The sequence below is a fragment of the Zophobas morio genome, unplaced genomic scaffold (assembly GCF_036711695.1).
Source record: "Zophobas morio isolate AGI-343-1 ecotype UQ-CSIRO unplaced genomic scaffold, CSIRO_AGI_Zmor_V1 ptg000018l, whole genome shotgun sequence".
In the NCBI taxonomy this organism is placed as follows: Eukaryota; Metazoa; Arthropoda; class Insecta; order Coleoptera; family Tenebrionidae; genus Zophobas; species Zophobas morio.
The window spans coordinates 2,481,568-2,501,232 of record NW_026972123.1 but is presented as its reverse complement, the minus strand read 5'-3'; the positions used below and the strand labels follow the sequence as shown (position 1 = coordinate 2,501,232).

The 19,665-nt window shown below is 30.5% G+C and overlaps 3 protein-coding genes across 4 annotated transcripts in view; 1 reads left to right on the top strand and 2 right to left on the bottom strand.

Annotated features, from left to right (window-relative positions):
- The window catches only part of LOC135131039 (major facilitator superfamily domain-containing protein 1-like), a 92,618-nt gene that overhangs the window by 11,891 nt on the left and 61,062 nt on the right, over positions 1–19,665 (top strand). The gene's annotated exons all lie outside the window — the stretch shown is intronic.
- LOC135131043 (sterol O-acyltransferase 1-like) lies at positions 1,474–7,640 on the bottom strand. The gene is made up of 5 exons (XM_064058566.1): positions 7,525–7,640; positions 7,324–7,473; positions 7,128–7,270; positions 6,863–6,999; positions 1,474–2,399 (listed from the first exon to the last, which is right to left on the bottom strand). Exons 1-5 carry the CDS (start codon positions 7,551–7,553, stop codon positions 1,557–1,559), a joined length of 1,302 nt encoding a protein of 433 aa, XP_063914636.1. The 5' UTR covers positions 7,554–7,640; the 3' UTR covers positions 1,474–1,556.
- Positions 18,312–19,665, bottom strand: part of LOC135131041 (sterol O-acyltransferase 1-like) — a 38,264-nt gene continuing 36,910 nt past the window's right edge. For both annotated transcript variants that reach the window (XM_064058563.1, XM_064058562.1), the window contains exons 4-5: positions 19,444–19,580; positions 18,312–19,396 (exon numbers count right to left, since the gene is read on the bottom strand). In XM_064058563.1, the coding sequence (XP_063914633.1) occupies positions 18,554–19,396; positions 19,444–19,580 (980 nt within the window). In that variant the 3' untranslated portion in view covers positions 18,312–18,553. The remainder of the gene's footprint in view (positions 19,397–19,443; positions 19,581–19,665) is intronic.

Genomic DNA, 19,665 nt, shown 5'->3' with positions numbered 1-19,665 from the left:
ATTCGCAACTAGCGGAAGATTATCTACAATTTCGCACCAATTTTCGGTCGATTGAGCCAATTTTAACCACTTTTTTGGAAATTTTTTGGAAATTTTGAATTCACTTTTCTACTTCATTGTAATAGAAATCGTAACGGCGATTTCAGATTCGTAAGAAGTGGAAGATTGTCAACAAATTGGCACCAATTTTAGCCACTTTTTTGGAAAATTTTTGGAAATTTTGAATTCACTTTTCATGTTTATTGGAACAGATATCGTGACGGCGATTTCAGATTCGTAACAAGCGGAAGATTATCTACAATTTGGCACCAATCTTCGGTCGATTGAACCAATTTTAACCAGTTTTTTGGAAAATTTTTGGAAATTTTGTATTCACTTTTCGAGTTTATTGTAATAGATATCGTAACGGCGATTTCAGATTCGTTACAAGCGGAAGATTATCTACAATTTGGCACAAATTTTCGGCCGATTGAACCAATTTTAACCACTTTTTTGGAAAATTTTTGGAAATTTTGAATTCAACTTTCGTGTTTATTGGAACAGATATCGTAACGGCGATTTCAGATTCGTAACAAGCGGAAGATTATTTACAATTTGACACCAATTTTCGGTCGATTGAACCAATTTTAACCACTTTTTTGGAAAATTTTTGGAAATTTTCAATTTACTTTTCGAGTTTACTGTAATAGATATCGTAACGGCGATTTCAGATTCGTAACAACCGGATGATTATCTACAATTTGGCATCAATTTTCGGTCGATTGAACCAATTTTAACCACTTTTTTGGAAAATTTTTGGAAATTTTGAACTCACTTTTCGAGTTTATTGTAATGGTTATCGTAACGGCGATATGAGATTCGTAACTAGCATTAGATGCATGCAGTGTTGCCAATTTTACTTTAATAAAATTACGTTTTTTTGTAATATATATCAAAAGGATTTTTTTTTTATTTTTTTGTAACCATTTCATTTGTACCTAATTTTAGTTGATCTGTACAATTGGTTCTCAAGATATTTAGCCGTTTCCATACATTCTGGCCCGAATTAATGTTTATTGTTATTATTATTGTACTTCAAGTTGCAGGCTTATTATTTTATTGCACCATACGATCGAAAAAACCTCTAGTGGGCCATGAAATTTATTAAAAAGAAATCATGTTGGCATTGCAGGTATTTGACCGTAGCTGTCAAACCGAACAAGAAATGTGTTGGTGTTGTCGCCATTATTTTTTTAACACTAAATTTCATGGCCTACTAGAGGATTGTTTTGGGATTTTTTTATCAGACAGTAATTTATAATATACATGACGCAAGAGCACACTAGTTCGCCACTTTTCACTTTATGGAAATATGAAACAGGTAATACGAGTAATCGGTCGCGGATTTAATTTATTTATTGCTTATTTTTCGACGATTTGCATACTTCGGGTTTTTGTTACATACACAACAATAATTCTGCTAATAAAAGTTCATTGTTAAAAAACATGTTTATTAGTACCCGAACATAAAGATTTTGCAAAATGGACTATCAGTTTACATCATTACATTATTCCTCTTAAAATATAAGAACACAATCGCACGTATAAGCTCTTGGCACGATTAATTCAAAGAGTGTTGGATCCTTCAGAGGAGCTTTCATCACAGCATAGTGTTCGGCAGCATACGTAACTAGAATCGCAGACACCATCACACACCCAGAACTCCACAGCAACACGTTAAAGAACATATTTTTGGGAAAGTTGAGATAAAACGTCGGGAAGATGACAGCTACACCCACAAAGAATAAAACAGGAAAAAATTTACCCAGGAAACAGAACATCACGTACTCGTGCATGACAAACGACAGTAAAAGAACCACAAAAATCGCCAGAAAATTGTTCTGGAAAAAACAGTGCTTGAAATCGCGGTATACGTAGTAGTAGAGCCAATCTCGCACCAGTAGGTTCCACGTTGCCAACCACCTGCTGTGTGTGGATTGGTTCCACCAGTCTTGGTAGAATAATCTGTCCCCGAAGCGAGTGACTTCAGCGAATAGGTTTTGGACGGAGTGAAAAACCAGGAAGAAACTTCCACACAGCACCAAACTTCCGTGCGGAATACGTTCAATTACGTCTAGCAATGCCTCCTTTATAGTATACTTCTGTAGCCATCTTTCTGGACTTGGATAAATGCTCTGTACAATAAAGGTGAATATGAATACTATGCTTATGGCTTCGAGAAGGCGACAAATGACGAAGTTCCAGTCGATGTGTTTCGTTCGTGGGTAGCTGTCTCGGTAGATGAGAGTAGGAGCGAAGAGGAAGTACAGGAAATTGGAAAATTTTGCATCTTCTGAAAGCGACATTAGTGGGGGAGCTTTGATGCGCACGAAAGAGTGCACTTTCATTAAAAGCCGGACCTGGAAATTTTTAGATGGTTGAAATTTTTGAGTGTTGATGTACAATCGCACGCAAATGTTTTGAGCCTATGGGCGGATCGTTTTTGCCTGCCCTCACCGAAGAAGGCGGTCCAAATCCTTCAAGGGCAGAATTTGTAGGTAGGCTCAAACTACAACGAAATTCAGATTTTACCCTATAAAATTTTATTGACAATAACGGGACGGACAGTAGTTATATATACATTTGGTAAGAAATATTTATGGCTCACACCAGTTCTCTCGAATTTGTCGGAGAAGATTTAACAGGTAGTTGTTCCCATAAAATAATGGTCACTTTCGTTCGTGAGTAACGATGGTCCGGACATGAATTATTTTGCTTTCTAACATCTTTCGACCAATTGTTCCGTATAAAAAATTTCATCACTTTTTCAAATAAAATACTCTTAAAAAAAACGATATTGTCGTTGAGTGACATGTAACTGGTATAATAATAAAAACGTGCCATTTTTGTTAACTGATATTTTTTTCATAAATGTCACAAAATTATTAAATTTGTCTAATCATCCCCACCAATAATGTGATGACGTCACTTCAAATGTATGCATAGTAAATGGGTTTTAAATTGTATACAGTAACATAGTCCTACACATGTAGTTTATGACTCCGTGTTGAGTTTTTATCCAAAACGTCCAGATTTTTGGAAAAAAATCAAAATTATAAAACAATATTTTGCAATTTAATTTTGAATTTGCAAAATCGAATACTCTGAAATCTTGCAGATGTTTTAAAATCATGATAAACATGATACATTTTTAATTAAAATATATTTGCTTATCCCCTCTAAAAAATTTATGACGTCACCTCAAAATTTTGGAGAATAAATCCTATCTTAAATGTATAAAATATGATGAGTTTTATACTTGTGATTTATCACTGCATTCATATTTTTTAGATTTGGTTATACAGGGTGTCTCAAAAAAGTTAATGACTGAGTCAATTTATTTTATTGAAGAAATGAAGAATAGCAAAACTGAATACTTTGAAATATTGTAGATGTTTTGAAGTTTTTGTAAGCATGGTAACTTTTTCGAAAATTTGATTAATCAAATATGCGCAAAATCAAAAATCGGAAAAACTGAAATTCACTAATGCAAAAAACAGAAAATCGAAAAATACAAATCGTAAAAATCGAAAATCTAAAAATGGCTAATCAAAAAATCGAAAATTCAATGAATCAAATACCTAGGTCGATCGAAAAGTGGAAATTCACAAACCTCAAAAAAAAAATTAAAAAAATCAAAAACAAAAATAAAAAAAATCGGAAATTAAAATAATCAAAATATATAAAGTAAAAAAAATTGCAAAGTCTAAAAACTGAAACGAACAGAAAAATCGAAAAAGCAAAAAATTGGAAAAACAAAAATCCGAAAAATCTAAAATCGAAAAAGTGGAAAATGGAAAATCTGAATAAAGAAACTTGAAAATTCTGAAAATAAGAAAATCGAAAACCAAAAAATCGGAAAGTAACAAAATTGAAGTCTAACAGTTGAGAATGGAAAAATTGAAAAACCGAAAATTCTAAAAATCGACAATGGACAAATTGAAAATCGCAAAATTTAAATTGAAAAATTGAACATCGAAAAATCGATGAATTGAAAAATCGAAAATTCGACTACTCAAATTTGCTAAAAATCGAAAAATCATAAAACTGAAAAATCCAAAATTCTAATCATCGAAAGTCTGAAAACTGAAAATCGAAAATTCTGAAAAGCGGAAAATAGAACATCGAAAAATTCAAACGAAAGAAAATTGAAGTCTAAAAACCGAAGAATGGAAAAATTAAAAATCAAAAATTCGAAAAATCAAAACCGAAAAATTCAAAGATTTAAAAAGAAAATCGAAAAATCAAAAATCTGAAAATTGAAACTCGAAAATTTGGAAAATCGAAAAGTAAAAAAATTGAAGTCTAAAAGCTGAAAAATGGAAAACTGAACAATCGAAAATTCGAAAATCAAATATCGAAAAATCGAAAAGCCGAAAAATCGAAAATTTGATAAATCAGATATGCGAAAAACAGAAAATCTGAAAATGCAAAACTGGAAAATCAAAAATCTAAAAATGGAAAAACCGAAAATTGAAAATTCAATGAATCTAATACGTAGGTCGATCGAAAAACTGGAAATTCACAAATCTGAAAAATCGAAAATTTGCAAGATTGAAAAACCGAGAATTGAAAAATCAAAAAACCGAAAAATGGAAAAATCAAAAATCGAAAAATAGGAAAACCGAAAATTCGAAAATTCATAATATTGAAAACTCTAAAAGTCGACAATTCAAAAATCAAAAAACTGGAAAGTAAAATAATCGAAAAATCGAAAGGTAAACAAATTGCAAAGCCTAAAAACTGACGAACAGAAAAATCGAAAAATCGTAAAATCAAAAAGTGGAAAATCGAAAACTGGAAATTGAAAAATCGAAGATTGGAAAATCGAAAAATCGAAAATCGGAATATCGAGAATCGACAAATTAAAAAACCGAAAAATCGAAAAATTAAAAAATCGGAAATCGAAAAATGAAAAAAAAACGAAAATTCAAAAATCGAATAATACGAAACTAAAATAATAGAAAAGTGGAAAAGTAAAAATTGCAGTCTCAAAACTGACGAACAGAACAATCGAAAAATAAAAAAAAAGAAAAATATCTAAACATGGAAAATCGAAAAATCGAAAATCGGAAAATGGAAAAACCGAAAAATCGAAAATCGAAAACTCGAACAATCGAAAATTCGGTGAAACAAATACTCGAAAAAGCGAAAAGTAAAAAAATTGCAAGGCCTAAAAATTGAAAAATCAAAAAATCGAAAAAACGACGATCGAGAAAAAATCAAAAAATCGAAAAGTGGAAAATCGGAAAGTAACAAAATTGAAATCTAAAAGCTGCAAATTGCAGAACCATAAAAACTGAAACAAACAGAAAAATCGAAAAACCACAAAATCGGAAAAACGAAAATCGAAAAATCGCAAATCGAAAAATCGTAAAATCAGAAAATGGAAAATCGAATAATCGAAAGTTGAAAAATCGAAGGTCGAAAAATAAAACAACCCAAAAATTGAAAAATTTTATAATTAATGGAAAATCGAAAAATCGAGAATAGAAGAATTAAAAAACCGGAAAATTGAAAAATCGGAAATCGAAGAATTAAAAACGTAAAATCGAGAATTCAAAAATCAAAAAAATCGGAAAGTAAAATATAATCGAAAAATGCAAAAAAATTGCTAAGTCTAAAAACTGACGAACAGAAAAATCAAAAAATCTAAAAATGGAAAGACGAAAAATCGAAAATTGAAAGAATGGCAAATTAAAAAATCGAAACATCGAAAAATCAAAAAAACGAAAAATTAAAAAATCGAAAAACGAAAAAACTGAAAACTCGAAAAACCAAAATACCGCAAATTTGAAAAATCAGAAAATTAGAAAGTAATAAAATCGAAAAGTTGATAGAAAAATGGAAATGGAAAAATCTAATTCGATGAAACTGTTGGTCGAAAATACGAAAAATCGAAAATCGAAGTGACCTTTTTTTGAGACAAGCTGTATAAGTAAATCTAAAAAATATTACTGCAATGATAAATCACAGGTATAGACTCATCATATCAAATTTTACGATGACGTCATGTATTTTTTGGCGAAGATAAGCAAATACATTTTGATCGTGGCTTTGAGTATTCTTCGACTTTCGTTCCGTTTCAAAATTTACTCTTTGTATATTTCAGTGGTCACAACGAGTTCACTAAGTACGCTGAAGTATGCGAAGATTAAATTTGTCACCGAAAAGATGTCGGAAGTAATAAATTATCCTATCGGTCGAAGAACGTTCGGTCCGCAGTAAAGGATAACAAATGGAACGGATAAAATAAAGCGTCAAATATGATTGATAAACTTTAAACCAAAATTATGAAGTTTATAAACTGAACATTTTTTTTGCTTTTTGAAATGTAGTACACTTCAAAAAATGTCCGTGACTTACTTTAATGTGAATTTTATAACTATGGTCGGCACAATTAGACCTAATATTAGTGTGATTTTGAGCATATTCTCGATGTTATTAGAGCAGGACAGGTTTTTTTTTTCTAACTAATTGACAAGATTTCAAAGTATTCAGTTTTGCAATTCTTGATTTCTTCAATAAAATAAATTGACTCAGTCATTATTTTTTTTTGAGTCAACCTATATGTATAAACAAATCCAAAAAATATTAATGGAATAGTAAATCACAAGTATAGACTCATCATATTCTGAACATTTTGGATAGGGTATTTATAAAATTAAAACTAATTCAGGGTAAGAATTTGGTCATCACGTAAATTTCGTTGTAGTTTGAGCCTACCTACAAATTCTGCCCTTGGACGATTTGGACCGCCTCCTTCGACCGGCAAAAATGATCCGCCCATAGGCTCAAAACATTTGCGTGCGCTTGTACTTACAGATTCTATGGATACGAAGACTGCACACGGTGGATTAAATTCGAAGTATAGCGTTGCGGTACTTGTGAATTTTATCGTGTAAAAGTAGTAGAGGCCTAAAGCGGCTGCCCAAAACCAGTCCCATGTTCTGGTCAATTCTGAAAATAAGTGATTGTTGCGCAAGATATTTTGGTATACAGGTGCTACAATACTGGGTGTCTCAACTTTTATAGTTGACGGTTTATAGCAAAATTCAGAAAACCTATGAAGAAAATTTTCGACTTACTTTTATCCCAGGTTCTAAATTTCCCCCAAATTTGGAAAAAGAAAAACGTCGCACACGTCGACAAGAAACAACACAGCCAAATCAGTATGGCTTTATCGAATTTAGCGAATCCTTTTCCGATCGTTTCTAGTCCGAAATCCACCCTAAAACAATACGATCGTCATGACGATTTTTTTTAAATATTATATTTATTCACCTCCCGTCCCTTAAGTAGTGCGTCAGCGCGTTTTGAAAGCACATAAGCATGAAAACGATAACGTAGACATTGTAGATGTTGCCAGTGTGTTGGTCGTCGAAGATGTCTGTGAGTAGGGAATTTCTAAGGACGAACGTTTTTTCGCGCGACCTGAAAATGGAGAAATATAAAAATTATCTATGATTTTTCTTTGGGGTGTACGTTTTTTTTTTGGGCTCGTCGGACTGCATTTTCGAAAGGTGGTTTTTTAAGTGAATAAAAATTACACTACACACAACACAAACAAGCGATGGATCGGTGTATACTGGATCGATTTATCTCGCCCCGTATCCTGAATATATTCAAGGTTTTCTTCTTTTTCGATTTGCGAGATGGCTTCCGTTGGTCGGGTTCGTTAAAATTTTTGGAAAGTTTCAAAGCCGTTTAATTTTTTTTTCTTGTGTAGATTTAGCGAGTTTTTGCATTACAGTGTACCTTTGAATATTATATTTTTTAGTAGATTGTACCCCGATTGCTTTTTGGAAGTGGTTACCATAAAAAATAAAATTTTTCCTGAATTTGTACAATTGTTAAAAATGTGGAAAACCGTGATGTACGAGTTCGAGAGGATGCATTTGGAAAGCACATTTTTGCCTTTTTTGCAGTCGCAGGCGAGTGCTGGAGGTAAGTTTCCAGCCAAAAACAACGAACGGTTGACCGTGGGGCAACAACTTATTAATTAACCTGCGCTATTCTGAGAACTGCAGGCTGCACACACTGCAGTACAATGAACCGATATTTGTATGATTTTTTGCAAGGTGTTTTTGTGTTGTTTACGGTACCCTAAGCTCACTGTTAAAAAAATAACAGTCAAACCAAGGCCGTCTGTTGCGTTTGAGAACCGGATTTATTTTTGTGGCCATAGTGAAATGGTACAGGTTAAAATCGTTTCAAAAATATTTTCGATTTATAACAATAATAATCATGTATGTGATGAAAATGTTCAGTTTTTCTTTTTATATCAAAAACATGAATGGAAAATTAACCGAAAGTGATTTTTTTTTTTTGATATTACAATAGTTTTAATAACTTGCACAATGCTTTAAATGTACTGGTTTGTCTTAAATTATTGCGAGGTCAGAAAACCTTTTTTTAATTTTTTAGTAGAAGAAAAATGTTATTTTGACGTACGAATTTTATATTTCTCACGCTCTTAAGGAGACTCGCTAGACGAGGTATAATATTTTTTTGGTTTTTTGTATGAAAAAATGTTATTATTATAGATGTATCATACATCAAACTGCAGCTTTTTTCATATTCTAGTGCGCAGAGACCAGTTCAATCAATTAAAAAAATATGGCTGAGAAATATCGTAAAAAAAGCACCATTGTATGTTTTCTTTTCAAGTTTTTTGAGTCATGACCATCATAGAATCGCTTGAAAATTTGCACATGGATAAAACATCACTTTTTACAGGGCGCAGAGTCATTAAATGTTTGTTAGTGGTACAATTTGTTTAAATAATAATGTGTTTATTAAAATCAAAAGATACCTGCTCTACCATAAGCTGATTGTTAGCGTTCTCGGCTGATTTTTCTAATTTATGGCAAGGAACTCAGTTTTATAACAAGTCGCCAGGACCGGCCGTAGTAATCTATTGTTAAAGAAATTAACTTTTACGCAATGAGGTACTATTATAAAACCGAATTAAAACTGGGGAACTATAATATTTTTTACTCCACTCAGGATCCTGAATTCAATACACATGATTACTAAAAATTCATTGTAATATTATTGTTAATATATATTTTACATTGTCAATTAATAAAACTAATAAACATATTTATAATAATAATAAAAAATATATAAAATACAGCTTTTGTTTAACACGTATAACTAGCTAAGTGTACCTACTACTTATCCCAGAAAGGAGGAGTTTTAAAAAAGCCCTACGTCCAGTAACTTCTCCCTTCATTGTTTACTCAAAAAAAGTGCTCGTATATGTTTTCATTTGCCGAGAGATCATTTTCAAAATATATCTACAATAAAAATATGCAAGTTTTGGTGATGAAAAATGTACTCCTAATAAATTATTAAAGTACATAAAAAAATAGAAACAAATTTTATTTATTTTAAAAAAATCTTTCGCAAAGGCAGGTTCCTCTTTCTTCTTGAATCAATTACTTTACATATTTCTTCGTTTTTTTCTATATTAATTCCTTTGGGTGTCCAAACAACAAAATAAACTTGGGAAATACCCGTAACAAGTATTTGTCCCTGGACCTGAAAGTAGTAATCATGATTTTTTTTTACTTTCAATTCTCTGTCTGTCAATGTACAAAATTTGATTATTTTTTTTCTAACCGCTTCTTCGGGAGACAAATGTTGCGATTTTGAAGGGCATTTAATTTCGACTAATGCACTCCTAAGAAGCCACACCGTTCAGTTTTTATATTTTTATTTATTTCAAAACACTTGCCAGCTTTTTCCTCACTTTGTTGTCCATAGTATGTATGACTATTACCTCTAAATGTACCGTACGAAAATGTTTTGAGCCTATGGGCGGATTTACGTGTTGACCAAATTCTTACCCTGAATTAGTTTTAATTTTATAAATACCCTATCTAAAATGTTCAGAATATGATGAGTCTATACTTGTGATTTACCATTCCATTAATATTTTTTGGATTTGTTTATACATACAGGGTGACTCAAAAAAAAATAATGACTGAGTCAATTTATTTTATTGAAGAAATCAAGAATTGCAAAACTGAATACTTTGAAATCTTGTCAATTCGTTAGAAAAAAAAAACCTGTCCTGCTCTAATAACATCGAGAATATGCTCAAAATCACACCAATATTAGGTCTAATTGTGCCGACCATAGTTATAAAATTTACATTAAAGTAAGTCACGGACATTTTTTGAAGTGTACTACATTTCAAAAAGCAAAAAAATGTTCAGTTTATAAACTTCTTAATTTTGGTTTAAAGTTTATCAAATATTTGACGCTTTATTTTATCCGTTCCATTTGTTATCCTTTACTGCGGTCTCTCTTGGGTCGAGGTGTAACACCGGACCGAACGTTCTTCGACCGATAGGATAATTTATCACTTCCGACATCTTTTCGGTGACAAATTTAATCTTTGGATACTTCAGCGTAGCTAGTGAACTCGTTGTGACCACTGAAATATACAAAGAGTAAATTTTGAAGTGGAACGAAAGTCGAAGAATACTTTCAAAGCCACGATCAAAATGTATTTGCTTATCTTCGCCAAAAAATGCATGACGTCATCGTAAAATTTGATATGATGAGTCTAAACCTGTGATTTATCATTGCAGTAATATTTTTTAGATTTACTTATACAGCCTGTCTCAAAAAAAGGTCACTTCGATTTTCGATTTTTCGTTTTTTCGACCAACAGTTTCATCGAATTAGATTTTTCAGTTTCCATTTTTCTATCAACTTTTCGATTTTATTACTTTCTAATTTTCTGATTTTTCAAATTTGCGGTATTTTGATTTTTCGAGTTTTCAGTTTTTTCGTTTTTCGATTTTTTAATTTTTCGTTTTTTTGATTTTTCGATGTTTCGATTTTTTAATTTGCCATTCTTTCAATTTTCGATTTTTCGTTTTTCCATTTTTAGATTTTTTGATTTTTCTGTTCGTCAGTTTTTAGACTTTGCAATTTTTTTGCATTTTTCGATTATATTTTACTTTCCGATTTTTTTTATTTTTGAATTCTCGATTTTTCGTTTTTAATTCTTCGATTTCCGATTTTTCAATTTTCCGGTTTTTTAATTCTTCTATTCTCGATTTTTCGATTTTCCATTAATCATAAAATTTTTCGTTTTTTCGGTTGTTTTATTTTTCGACCTTCGATTTTTCAACTTTCGATTATTCGATTTTCCATTTTCTGATTTTACGATTTTTCGATTTGCGATTTTTCTGTTTGTTTCAGTCTTTATGGTTCTGCAATTTGCAGCTTTTAGATTTCAATTTTGTTACTTTCCGATTTTCCACTTTTCGATTTTTTGATTTTTTTGGATCGTCGTTTTTTCGGTTTTCATTTTTTCAATTTTTTTATTTTTCAATTTTTAGGCGTTGCAATTTTTTTACTTTTCGCTTTTTCGAGTATTTGTTTCATCGAATTTTCGAGTTTTCGATTTTCGATTTTTCGGTTTTTCCATTTTCCGATTTTCAAATTTTCGATTTTCCATGTTTAGATATTTTTCGTTTTTTTTTTATTTTTCGATTGTTCTGTTCGTCAGTTTTGAGACTTTGCAATTTTTACTTTTCCACTTTTCTATTATTTTAGTTTCGGATTATTCGATTTTTGAATTTTCGTTTTTTTTTCATTTTTCGATTTCCGATTTTTTAATTTTTCGATTTTTCGGCTTTTTATTTTGTCGATTCTCGATATTCCGATTTTCGATTTTTCGATTTTCCAATCTTCGATTTTTCAATTTCCAGTTTTCGATTTTCCACTTTTTGATTTTACGATTTTTCGTTTTTTCTGTTCGTCAGTTTTTAGGCTTTGCAATTTGTTTACCTTTCGATTTTTCGATTATTTTACTTTCCAGTTTTTTGATTTTTGAATTGTCGACTTTTAGAGTTTTCAATATTATGAATTTTCGAATTTTCGGTTTTCCTATTTTTCGATTTTTGATTTTTCCATTTTTCGGTTTTTTGATTTTTCAATTCTCGGTTTTTCAATCTTGCAAATTTTCGATTTTTCAGATTTGTGAATTTCCAGTTTTTCGATCGACCTACGTATTAGATTCATTGAATTTTCGATTTTCGGTTTTTCCATTTTTAGATTTTTGATTTTCCAGTTTTGCATTTTCAGATTTTCTGTTTTTCGCATATCTGATTTATCAAATTTTCGATTTTTCGGCTTTTCGATTTTTCGATATTTGATTTTCGAATTTTCGATTGTTCAGTTTTCCATTTTTCAGCTTTTAGACTTCAATTTTTTTACTTTTCGATTTTCCAAATTTTCGAGTTTCAATTTTCAGATTTTTGATTTTTCGATTTTCTTTTTAAATCTTTGAATTTTTCGGTTTTGATTTTTGGAATTTTTGATTTTTAATTTTTCCATTCTTCGGTTTTTAGACTTCAATTTTCTTTCTTTTAAATTTTTCGATATTCTATTTTCCGCTTTTCAGAATTTTCGATTTTCAGTTTTCAGACTTTCGATGATTAGAATTTTGGATTTTTCAGTTTTATGATTTTTCGATTTTTAGAAAATTTGAGTAGTCGAATTTTCGATTTTTCAATTCATCGATTTTTCTATGTTCAATTTTTCAATTTAAATTTTGCGATTTTCAATTTGTCTATTGTCGATTTATAGAATTTTCGGTTTTTCAATTTTTCCATTCTTAACTGTTAGACTTCAATTTTGTTACTTTCCGAGTTTTTGGTTTTCGATTTTCCAATTTTCAGAATTTCCAAGTTTCTTTATTCAGATTTTCGATTTTCCACTTTTTCGATTTTAGATTTTTCGAATTTTTGTTTCCAATTTTTTGCTTTTTCGATTTTTCTGTTCGTTTCAGTTTTTAGGCTTTGCAATTTTTTTACTTTATATATTTTGATTATTTTAATTTCCGATTTTTTTTATTTTTGTTTTTGATTTTTTTAATTTTCAATATTACAAATTTTTGACTTTTCGATTTTTTCGTTTTCCCGTTTTTCAATTTTCGATTTTTCTGTTTTTGAGGTTTGTGAATTTCCACTTTTCGATCGACCTAGGTATTTGATTCATTGATTTTCGATTTTTTGATTAGCCATTTTTAGATTTTCGATTTTTACGATTTGTATTTTTTGGATTTTCTGTTTTTTGCATTAGTGAATTTCAGTTTTTCCGATTTTTGATTTTGCGTATATTTGATTAATCAAATTTTCCAAAAAGTTACCATGCTTACAAAAACTTCAAAACATCTATAATATTTCAAAGTATTCAGTTTTGCTATTCCTGATTTCTTCAATAAAATAAATTGAATCAGTCATTAACTTTTTTGAGACACCCTGTATAACCAAATCTAAAAAATATTAATGCAGTGATAAAGTAACTCATCATATTTTATACATTTAAGACATATTTCGTTTCTTCAATCTTTCAAATTTTTGATATTGTTTTCTCGGTTTTTAAATTTTTCGATATTTTAATTTTTCAGTTTTTAAAGTTTTAGGTTTCTAGATTTCTCACTATCTCGACTTTTCGATTTTTCAGTTCCGTGATTTTTCAATTTGTCGATTTTTTAAATTTTAGATTTTTTGTTTTCTTTAATGTCTTGAGTTCTCGATCATTCGATTTTCTGAGTTTTCAGGCTTAGATTTTTTGTTGTTGTTCAATTCTTGGATTTTTAAAATTTTTGTTTTTTAAATTTTCCTATTTATCAACTTACTGGGATTTCAATGTTTTGATTTTTTGATTGTTCAATTTCTCGATTTTTTGAATTATTAGTTTTTGATACGATTTTTTTTCAAAAATTTTCAGTTTTTCAATTTATTAACTTTACGGTACTTCAGTTTTGCCCGATTTCGATTTCTCAATTTTTCGACATATTACTTCTTCGATTGCTCGATTCTTCATATTTTCGTTTTCTCGAATTTCTTCATTTTTCGATTTCTCAATTTTCCGATGTTTCAGTTTTACGATTTTTAAATTTTTTTATTTTTCAGTTTTCAATTTTTGACGTTTCTAAATTTTTCGATTTCTCAATTTTTCGATTAACAGATTTTTTGATTTTTCCATTTCTCTATTTCTTGATTTTTCAATTCTTTCTTCAATTGTGATTTTTCAATTTTTCGATTTCTGAATTTTTCAATGTTTCGGTTTTGGATTTTTTCACTTTTCCGATTCTTCAATTTTATTTCCATTTTTCAGTTTTTCAAGATTTCAGTTTTGAATTTTTTCATTTTTTTGATTTTTCAATTTTCCTTCCATTTTTCAGTTTTTCAGTATTTCAGTTCTGGGATTTTGCAATGTTTCGGTTCTTCAATTTTTCCATTTTTTGATGTTTTGATTTCTCGGTTTTTCAATTTTTCGATAGGTGTTTTAATTTTTCAATTTTTAAGTTTTAGATTTTCCGTTAATTTTTTTGTTTTCCTTGATGTTTTGATTTCTCGATTATTCTATTTTTCAAGTTGTCGGTTTAAATATTTTGGTTTTCCAATTCTTCGATTTTTAAATTGTTTAATTTTTAGATTGTTTAATTTCTCGATTTTTAGATTTTTCAATTTTTCGGTTTACCGATTTTTTTAATTAAAATGTTTGTATTTTTCAATTATTAACTTTTCGATTTTTCAATTTTGGTCTAATTTGATTTCTTAATTTTTTTATTTTTTGACTCCTCTACTGTTGATGTTTTGATTTCTCGATGTTTCAGTTTTTAAACATTCCGATGTTTCCATTTTTCGACTTTTTGGTTTTTCGAGGGTTCAATTTTTTGATTTTTGAATTGAAAAAAATTGAAAAAAAAACTGAAAACTACAGAAGCTGAAAAATTGGAAAACTGAAAAATCAAGAAATTCAAAATTGCTAAATCAATAAATTGGAAAAAAGAAAAATTGAAAACCTGAACGAAGAACCGAAAATTTGAAAAATCGGGAACCTCAAAAATTGAACGATTAAAAAACGAAAAACTAAGATCTAAAAATTGAAAAATCGGAAAATGAAAAACAGAGAAAGTCAAAATTCGAAAAATGGAAAAAACGAAAGGATCTAAAAATCGAGAAATAAAAAAATTGTAAAATCGAAAAATGAAAAACTGAAAAATTAAAAAAATGCACAAGCGTAAATTAAAAAAAATTGAGAAGCTGAAAAACCCAAGACGAAATTTTCCAAAAATTGAAAATCGAGAAATTAGAAAGCGAAAAATGAAAGAAACCAAGAAGGGAAAAATTGAAATACATATTTAAAACGAAAAAATTTAAATTTCAAATCGAAAAATTCATTATTTATTATATTAATTCATTCATTAATTTTTTTGAGTCACCCTGTATATGCAAATCCAAAAAGTATGAATGGAATGATTCTACATTTTAGATAGGGTTTATTCGGCAAACTTTTCATGTGACGTCATCAATTTTTTGGAGGGAACAAGTAGTACCTGCTAAGATAAGAGTGATTTTGGCAAATGACATACCTTCCAAGAAAAGAGGGGGTGGGTGGGCGGGGCTAGTACCTGCTAAGATAAGAGTGATTTTGGCAAATGAGATAGCCTCTAAGGAAAGAGAGGGCGGGTGGGCGGGGCAGTACTTGCTAAGATAAGAGTGATTTTGGCAAATGATATACCTTCCAAGAAGAGAGGGGGTGGGTGGGCGGTGGTTTCAATTTTGGTCTAATTTGATTTCTTAATTTTTTGATTTTTTGACTCCTCTACTGTTGATGTTTTGATTTCTCGATGTTTCAGTTTTTAAACATTCCGATGTTTCGATTTCTCGACTTTTTGGATTTTTGTTTTTTTGATTTTTTTGGTGTTTCGATTTCCCAATTCTTCAATTTTTCGATAATTTCATTTTTCAATTTTTCGAATTTTTAAATTTTGGATTTTTCTTTTCTTTTATTTCTCAATTTTTGGATTTTTTAAATTTTACATTTTTCGATTTTACTATTTTTTGATGCTTGTATTTATCAATTTTCCAAGTTTTTAATATTAATTTTTCCAGGATTTGAATATTGAGAACTTTTCAATTTCTAGATTTTCAATTTTCAGATTTTCAATTTTCAGATATTTTAATATTTTGGTTTTTTAATGTTTCGATTTTTGGGTGTTTTGATTTTTCGATTTTAAAGTTTTTGATTTTTCGCTTTTTCTATTATAAGTATATTTCATTTTTCAATCTGCGCCTTCTGCGGGAGTATTATTTGTTGTGCTGCACTTGACGGGCGAGGGAAGTACTGTCGAAATAACCTTCGACCAATTTTTATACTTAGCACGTAGGGTTCTTACTAAGCATTCGTTATTTAACCGAACAGTTATTAATTTAACTAAGTAGCTATTATTTCACCAAGCGTATATTATTTTTACTGAGAATTTATTTTTTAACTGAGCATTTATTATATAACTTAGCATTTATCATTTTTACCGAGCAAAAATACAGAGCGTTTAAAAATAGTACTGTGGATTTAATTTGTTCCCTTATAACAAGAAAACGGTATTCATAATACATTTAGGCGAATAAAGTAATAGACGGGGTTAATAAGCCTTGTTTGCTCTAAAGTGTCTAAATTGTGTTCAAATTAAAAAAATTGATGTTGCGAATTTGTATTCAATAAAACAAATCAAGAGTATGCTATTTTATAGAATTTATTATAAATATTTTTGAGATGTCCATGACATTGATAGGGAGATTGGGCAAATTTTAGGTAGCGTTTTACCATCTACACGATATTTTTAACATACAGATAAAATACAATCGGTCCGGTAGTTTTGGAGATTATCTGTCTAATAAAAATCTGAACACAGGGTACACAGACTGAGCTACGAGACCTAATTTTTAACTCTGTTTTAAAGACAAGCATCTGGTCTTTCTAATGGCTTTTTTAGTTTCTTCAAGTGCAATATAGTTCGGTGGAAAATTTGATTCAAAATCAGATGTGAATAGTGGTCCGATTTCAATGCTCGCAAGTGTATTTGTCCACGCGTTTCGCCAACCACGTTGGCATTATCTACATGCTTACAATAACTTCAAAACGTCAAGATCTCAAAATAATCAGTTTTGCAATTCTTGATTTAATCTGTAAAATAAATTGACTCAGTCATTAATTTTTTTTCAGACTCATTATACTTTGCACATTTAAGAAAGGATTTTTTCAGGAAAATTTTGGAGTGGCATCATCAATTTTTAGGGGGGATGAGCAAATACATTTTAATAAAAAAATTACCATACTTTTGATAACTTTAAAACATCTCCATGATTTGAAAGCATTCGGTTTTGTAATTCCTGATTGTCAATTAGGAATTATCAATAACATACATTCACGCATTCATTAATTTTTTTGAGTCACCCTGTATACGCAAATCCAAAAAATATGAATGGAATGATAAATCTCAAGTACACACTCATCATATTTATTTACATAATAAGTGGGTTCCCGTCCAAAAAATTGATGACGTCAGCTCAAAATTTTGTCGAATAAATTGTATCTAAATTGTGCAAAATATAATCAGTCTGTCGTTGTAATTTATCAATGCATTCATATTTTTTATATTTGCTTATACAGGCTGACTCTAAATATTAATGAATCAATCAATTTATTTTATTGAATAAATCAAGAATTGCAAAAATGAATACTTTGTAACCATGTAACCAAAATATATCTGTTTATTCCCCCAAGAAATTGATGGCGTCATCTCAAAATTTTGCCGAAAAAATTTTACCCAAATTGTGCAACATATAATGAGTTTTCACTTGTGATTTATCATTGCATTTATATTTTTTAGATTTGCCCCCTATTTTCTCAAAGGATATGGCATGTGCCAAAATTAGTCTTATCTTAGCAAGGACTAGACCCGCCCACCCACCCTCTTTTTTCTCAGAGGATATGTCATCTGCCAAAATTAGTCTTATCTTAGCAAGGACTAGACCCGCCCACCCACCCTCTTTTTTTTCAGAGGACATGTGATCTGCCAAAATTAGTCTTATCTTAGCAAATACTAGCATTTTGGCAAATGACATACCTTTTAAGAAAATAGACGGCGATAAAAAATTTACCACTTTTAGATGTGGTTTTCGTTTTATTTTATTATTATTATTAAAATTATTATTAAATATTTGTAGGGTTCACCTTTTTTTTAGACAATAGCAAATTCCGTTATTAATAATTTAATTTCTCTGGGACACAGTGACATAAAATTTAGCATCATTTCGCTTTATGGGGATATAAAACAAGTAACACGAGTGTTTGTCCGCAAATTTTATTTATTTATTGCTTAGTTTTCAACGATTTGCGTACTTCGGATTCCTCTAATACGCAACAATAATTCGGCTAATAAAAATTCATTGTTAAAAAACATGTTTATTAGGATCCGGACGTAAAGGTGTATGAGAATACAAAACAAGAACACAGACTTTGCAAAATGATGAACATTGTATCTTAAAATAGATAACCATAAAATAATTACTATTTCAAAGCATGTTCGCCTACACTTTTTGTTTTCATAATTCGGTATTTAGAGTTTGCAGACTGAACAGTTTTGGACTAAATAAATATATGCTAAAATTACGTCATCACATTTTTCCTTTTAAAATTTAAGAACACAGTCGCACGTAATAAATCTTGGAATAATTAATTCTAAGTATGTTGGATCCTTCAGGGGAGCTTTCATCATAGCATAGTGTTCAAAAGTGTACATAAGCATAGTCGCAGACATCATCAAACCCGAAGAACACCACAGCAACACGTTAAAGAAGATGCTTTTTGGAAAGTTAAGATAAAACATCGGAAATACGACAACTATAGCTAGGAAAAGAAAACAAGGAATGAATTTACCGATGAAACAGAACATGACGTACTCGTGCATGGCAAACGACAACACAATAACCACAAAAATCGCTAAAGAATTATTGTCGCATAAATAGTGCTTGAAATCGCGGTAGACGAAACAGTATAGCCAATCTCGAACGAGGAGATTCCATTTTGTCAACCACTTGCTGTGTTTGGATTGGCTCCACCAGTCTTCGTAGAATAATCTGTCTCCGAAACGAGTGACTTCGGCAAATAGGTTTTGGACGGAGTGAAAAACCAGGAAGAAACTTCCACACAGGACCAAACCTGCGTGCGGAATCCATTCAGTTATGATTAGCATTGTGTCCTTTATGGTATACTTCGCTAGCCATCTTTCTGGAGTTGGATAAATGGCCTCTACGATAAACGTGAACATGAATACCATGCTTATGGCTTCGAGAAGGCGACAAATGACGAAGTTCCAGTCGATGTGTTTCGTTCGTGGGTAGCTGTCTCGGTAGATGAGAGTAGGAGCGAAGAGGAAGTACAGGAAATTGGAAAATTTTGCATCTTCTGAAGCCGACATTAGTGGGGGAGCTTTGATGCGCACGAAAGAGTGCACTTTCATTAAAAGCCGGACCTGGAAATTTTTCGTTGGTTGAAATTTTTGAGTGTTGATGTACTTACAGATTCCATGGATACGAAGGCTGCACACGGTGGATTAAATTCGAAGTATAGTGTTGCGGTACTTGTCAATTTTAACGTGTAGAAGTAGTAGAGGCCTAAAGCCGCTGCCCAAAACCAGTCCCATGTTCTGGTCAATTCTGAAAATTAAGTGACTGATTAGACTAATTTCTCGACGGTTCGTAGCATTTAGAATATACAAAAGTAGGTCTTCCGTTTCAGTTT

Bases quoted from the DNA above. Each gene is read 5' to 3' on its own strand.
- LOC135131043 (XM_064058566.1), bottom strand. From the start codon at position 7,553: ATGCAGTCCGACGAGCCCAAAAAAAAAAC. The intron at 7,474-7,524 runs GTACACCCCAAA...CTCCATTTTCAG, and splicing joins GACGAGCCCAAAAAAAAAAC to GTCGCGCGAAAAAACGTTCG. The intron at 7,271-7,323 runs GTGAATAAATAT...GTATTGTTTTAG, and splicing joins CACTACTTAAGGGACGGGAG to GGTGGATTTCGGACTAGAAA.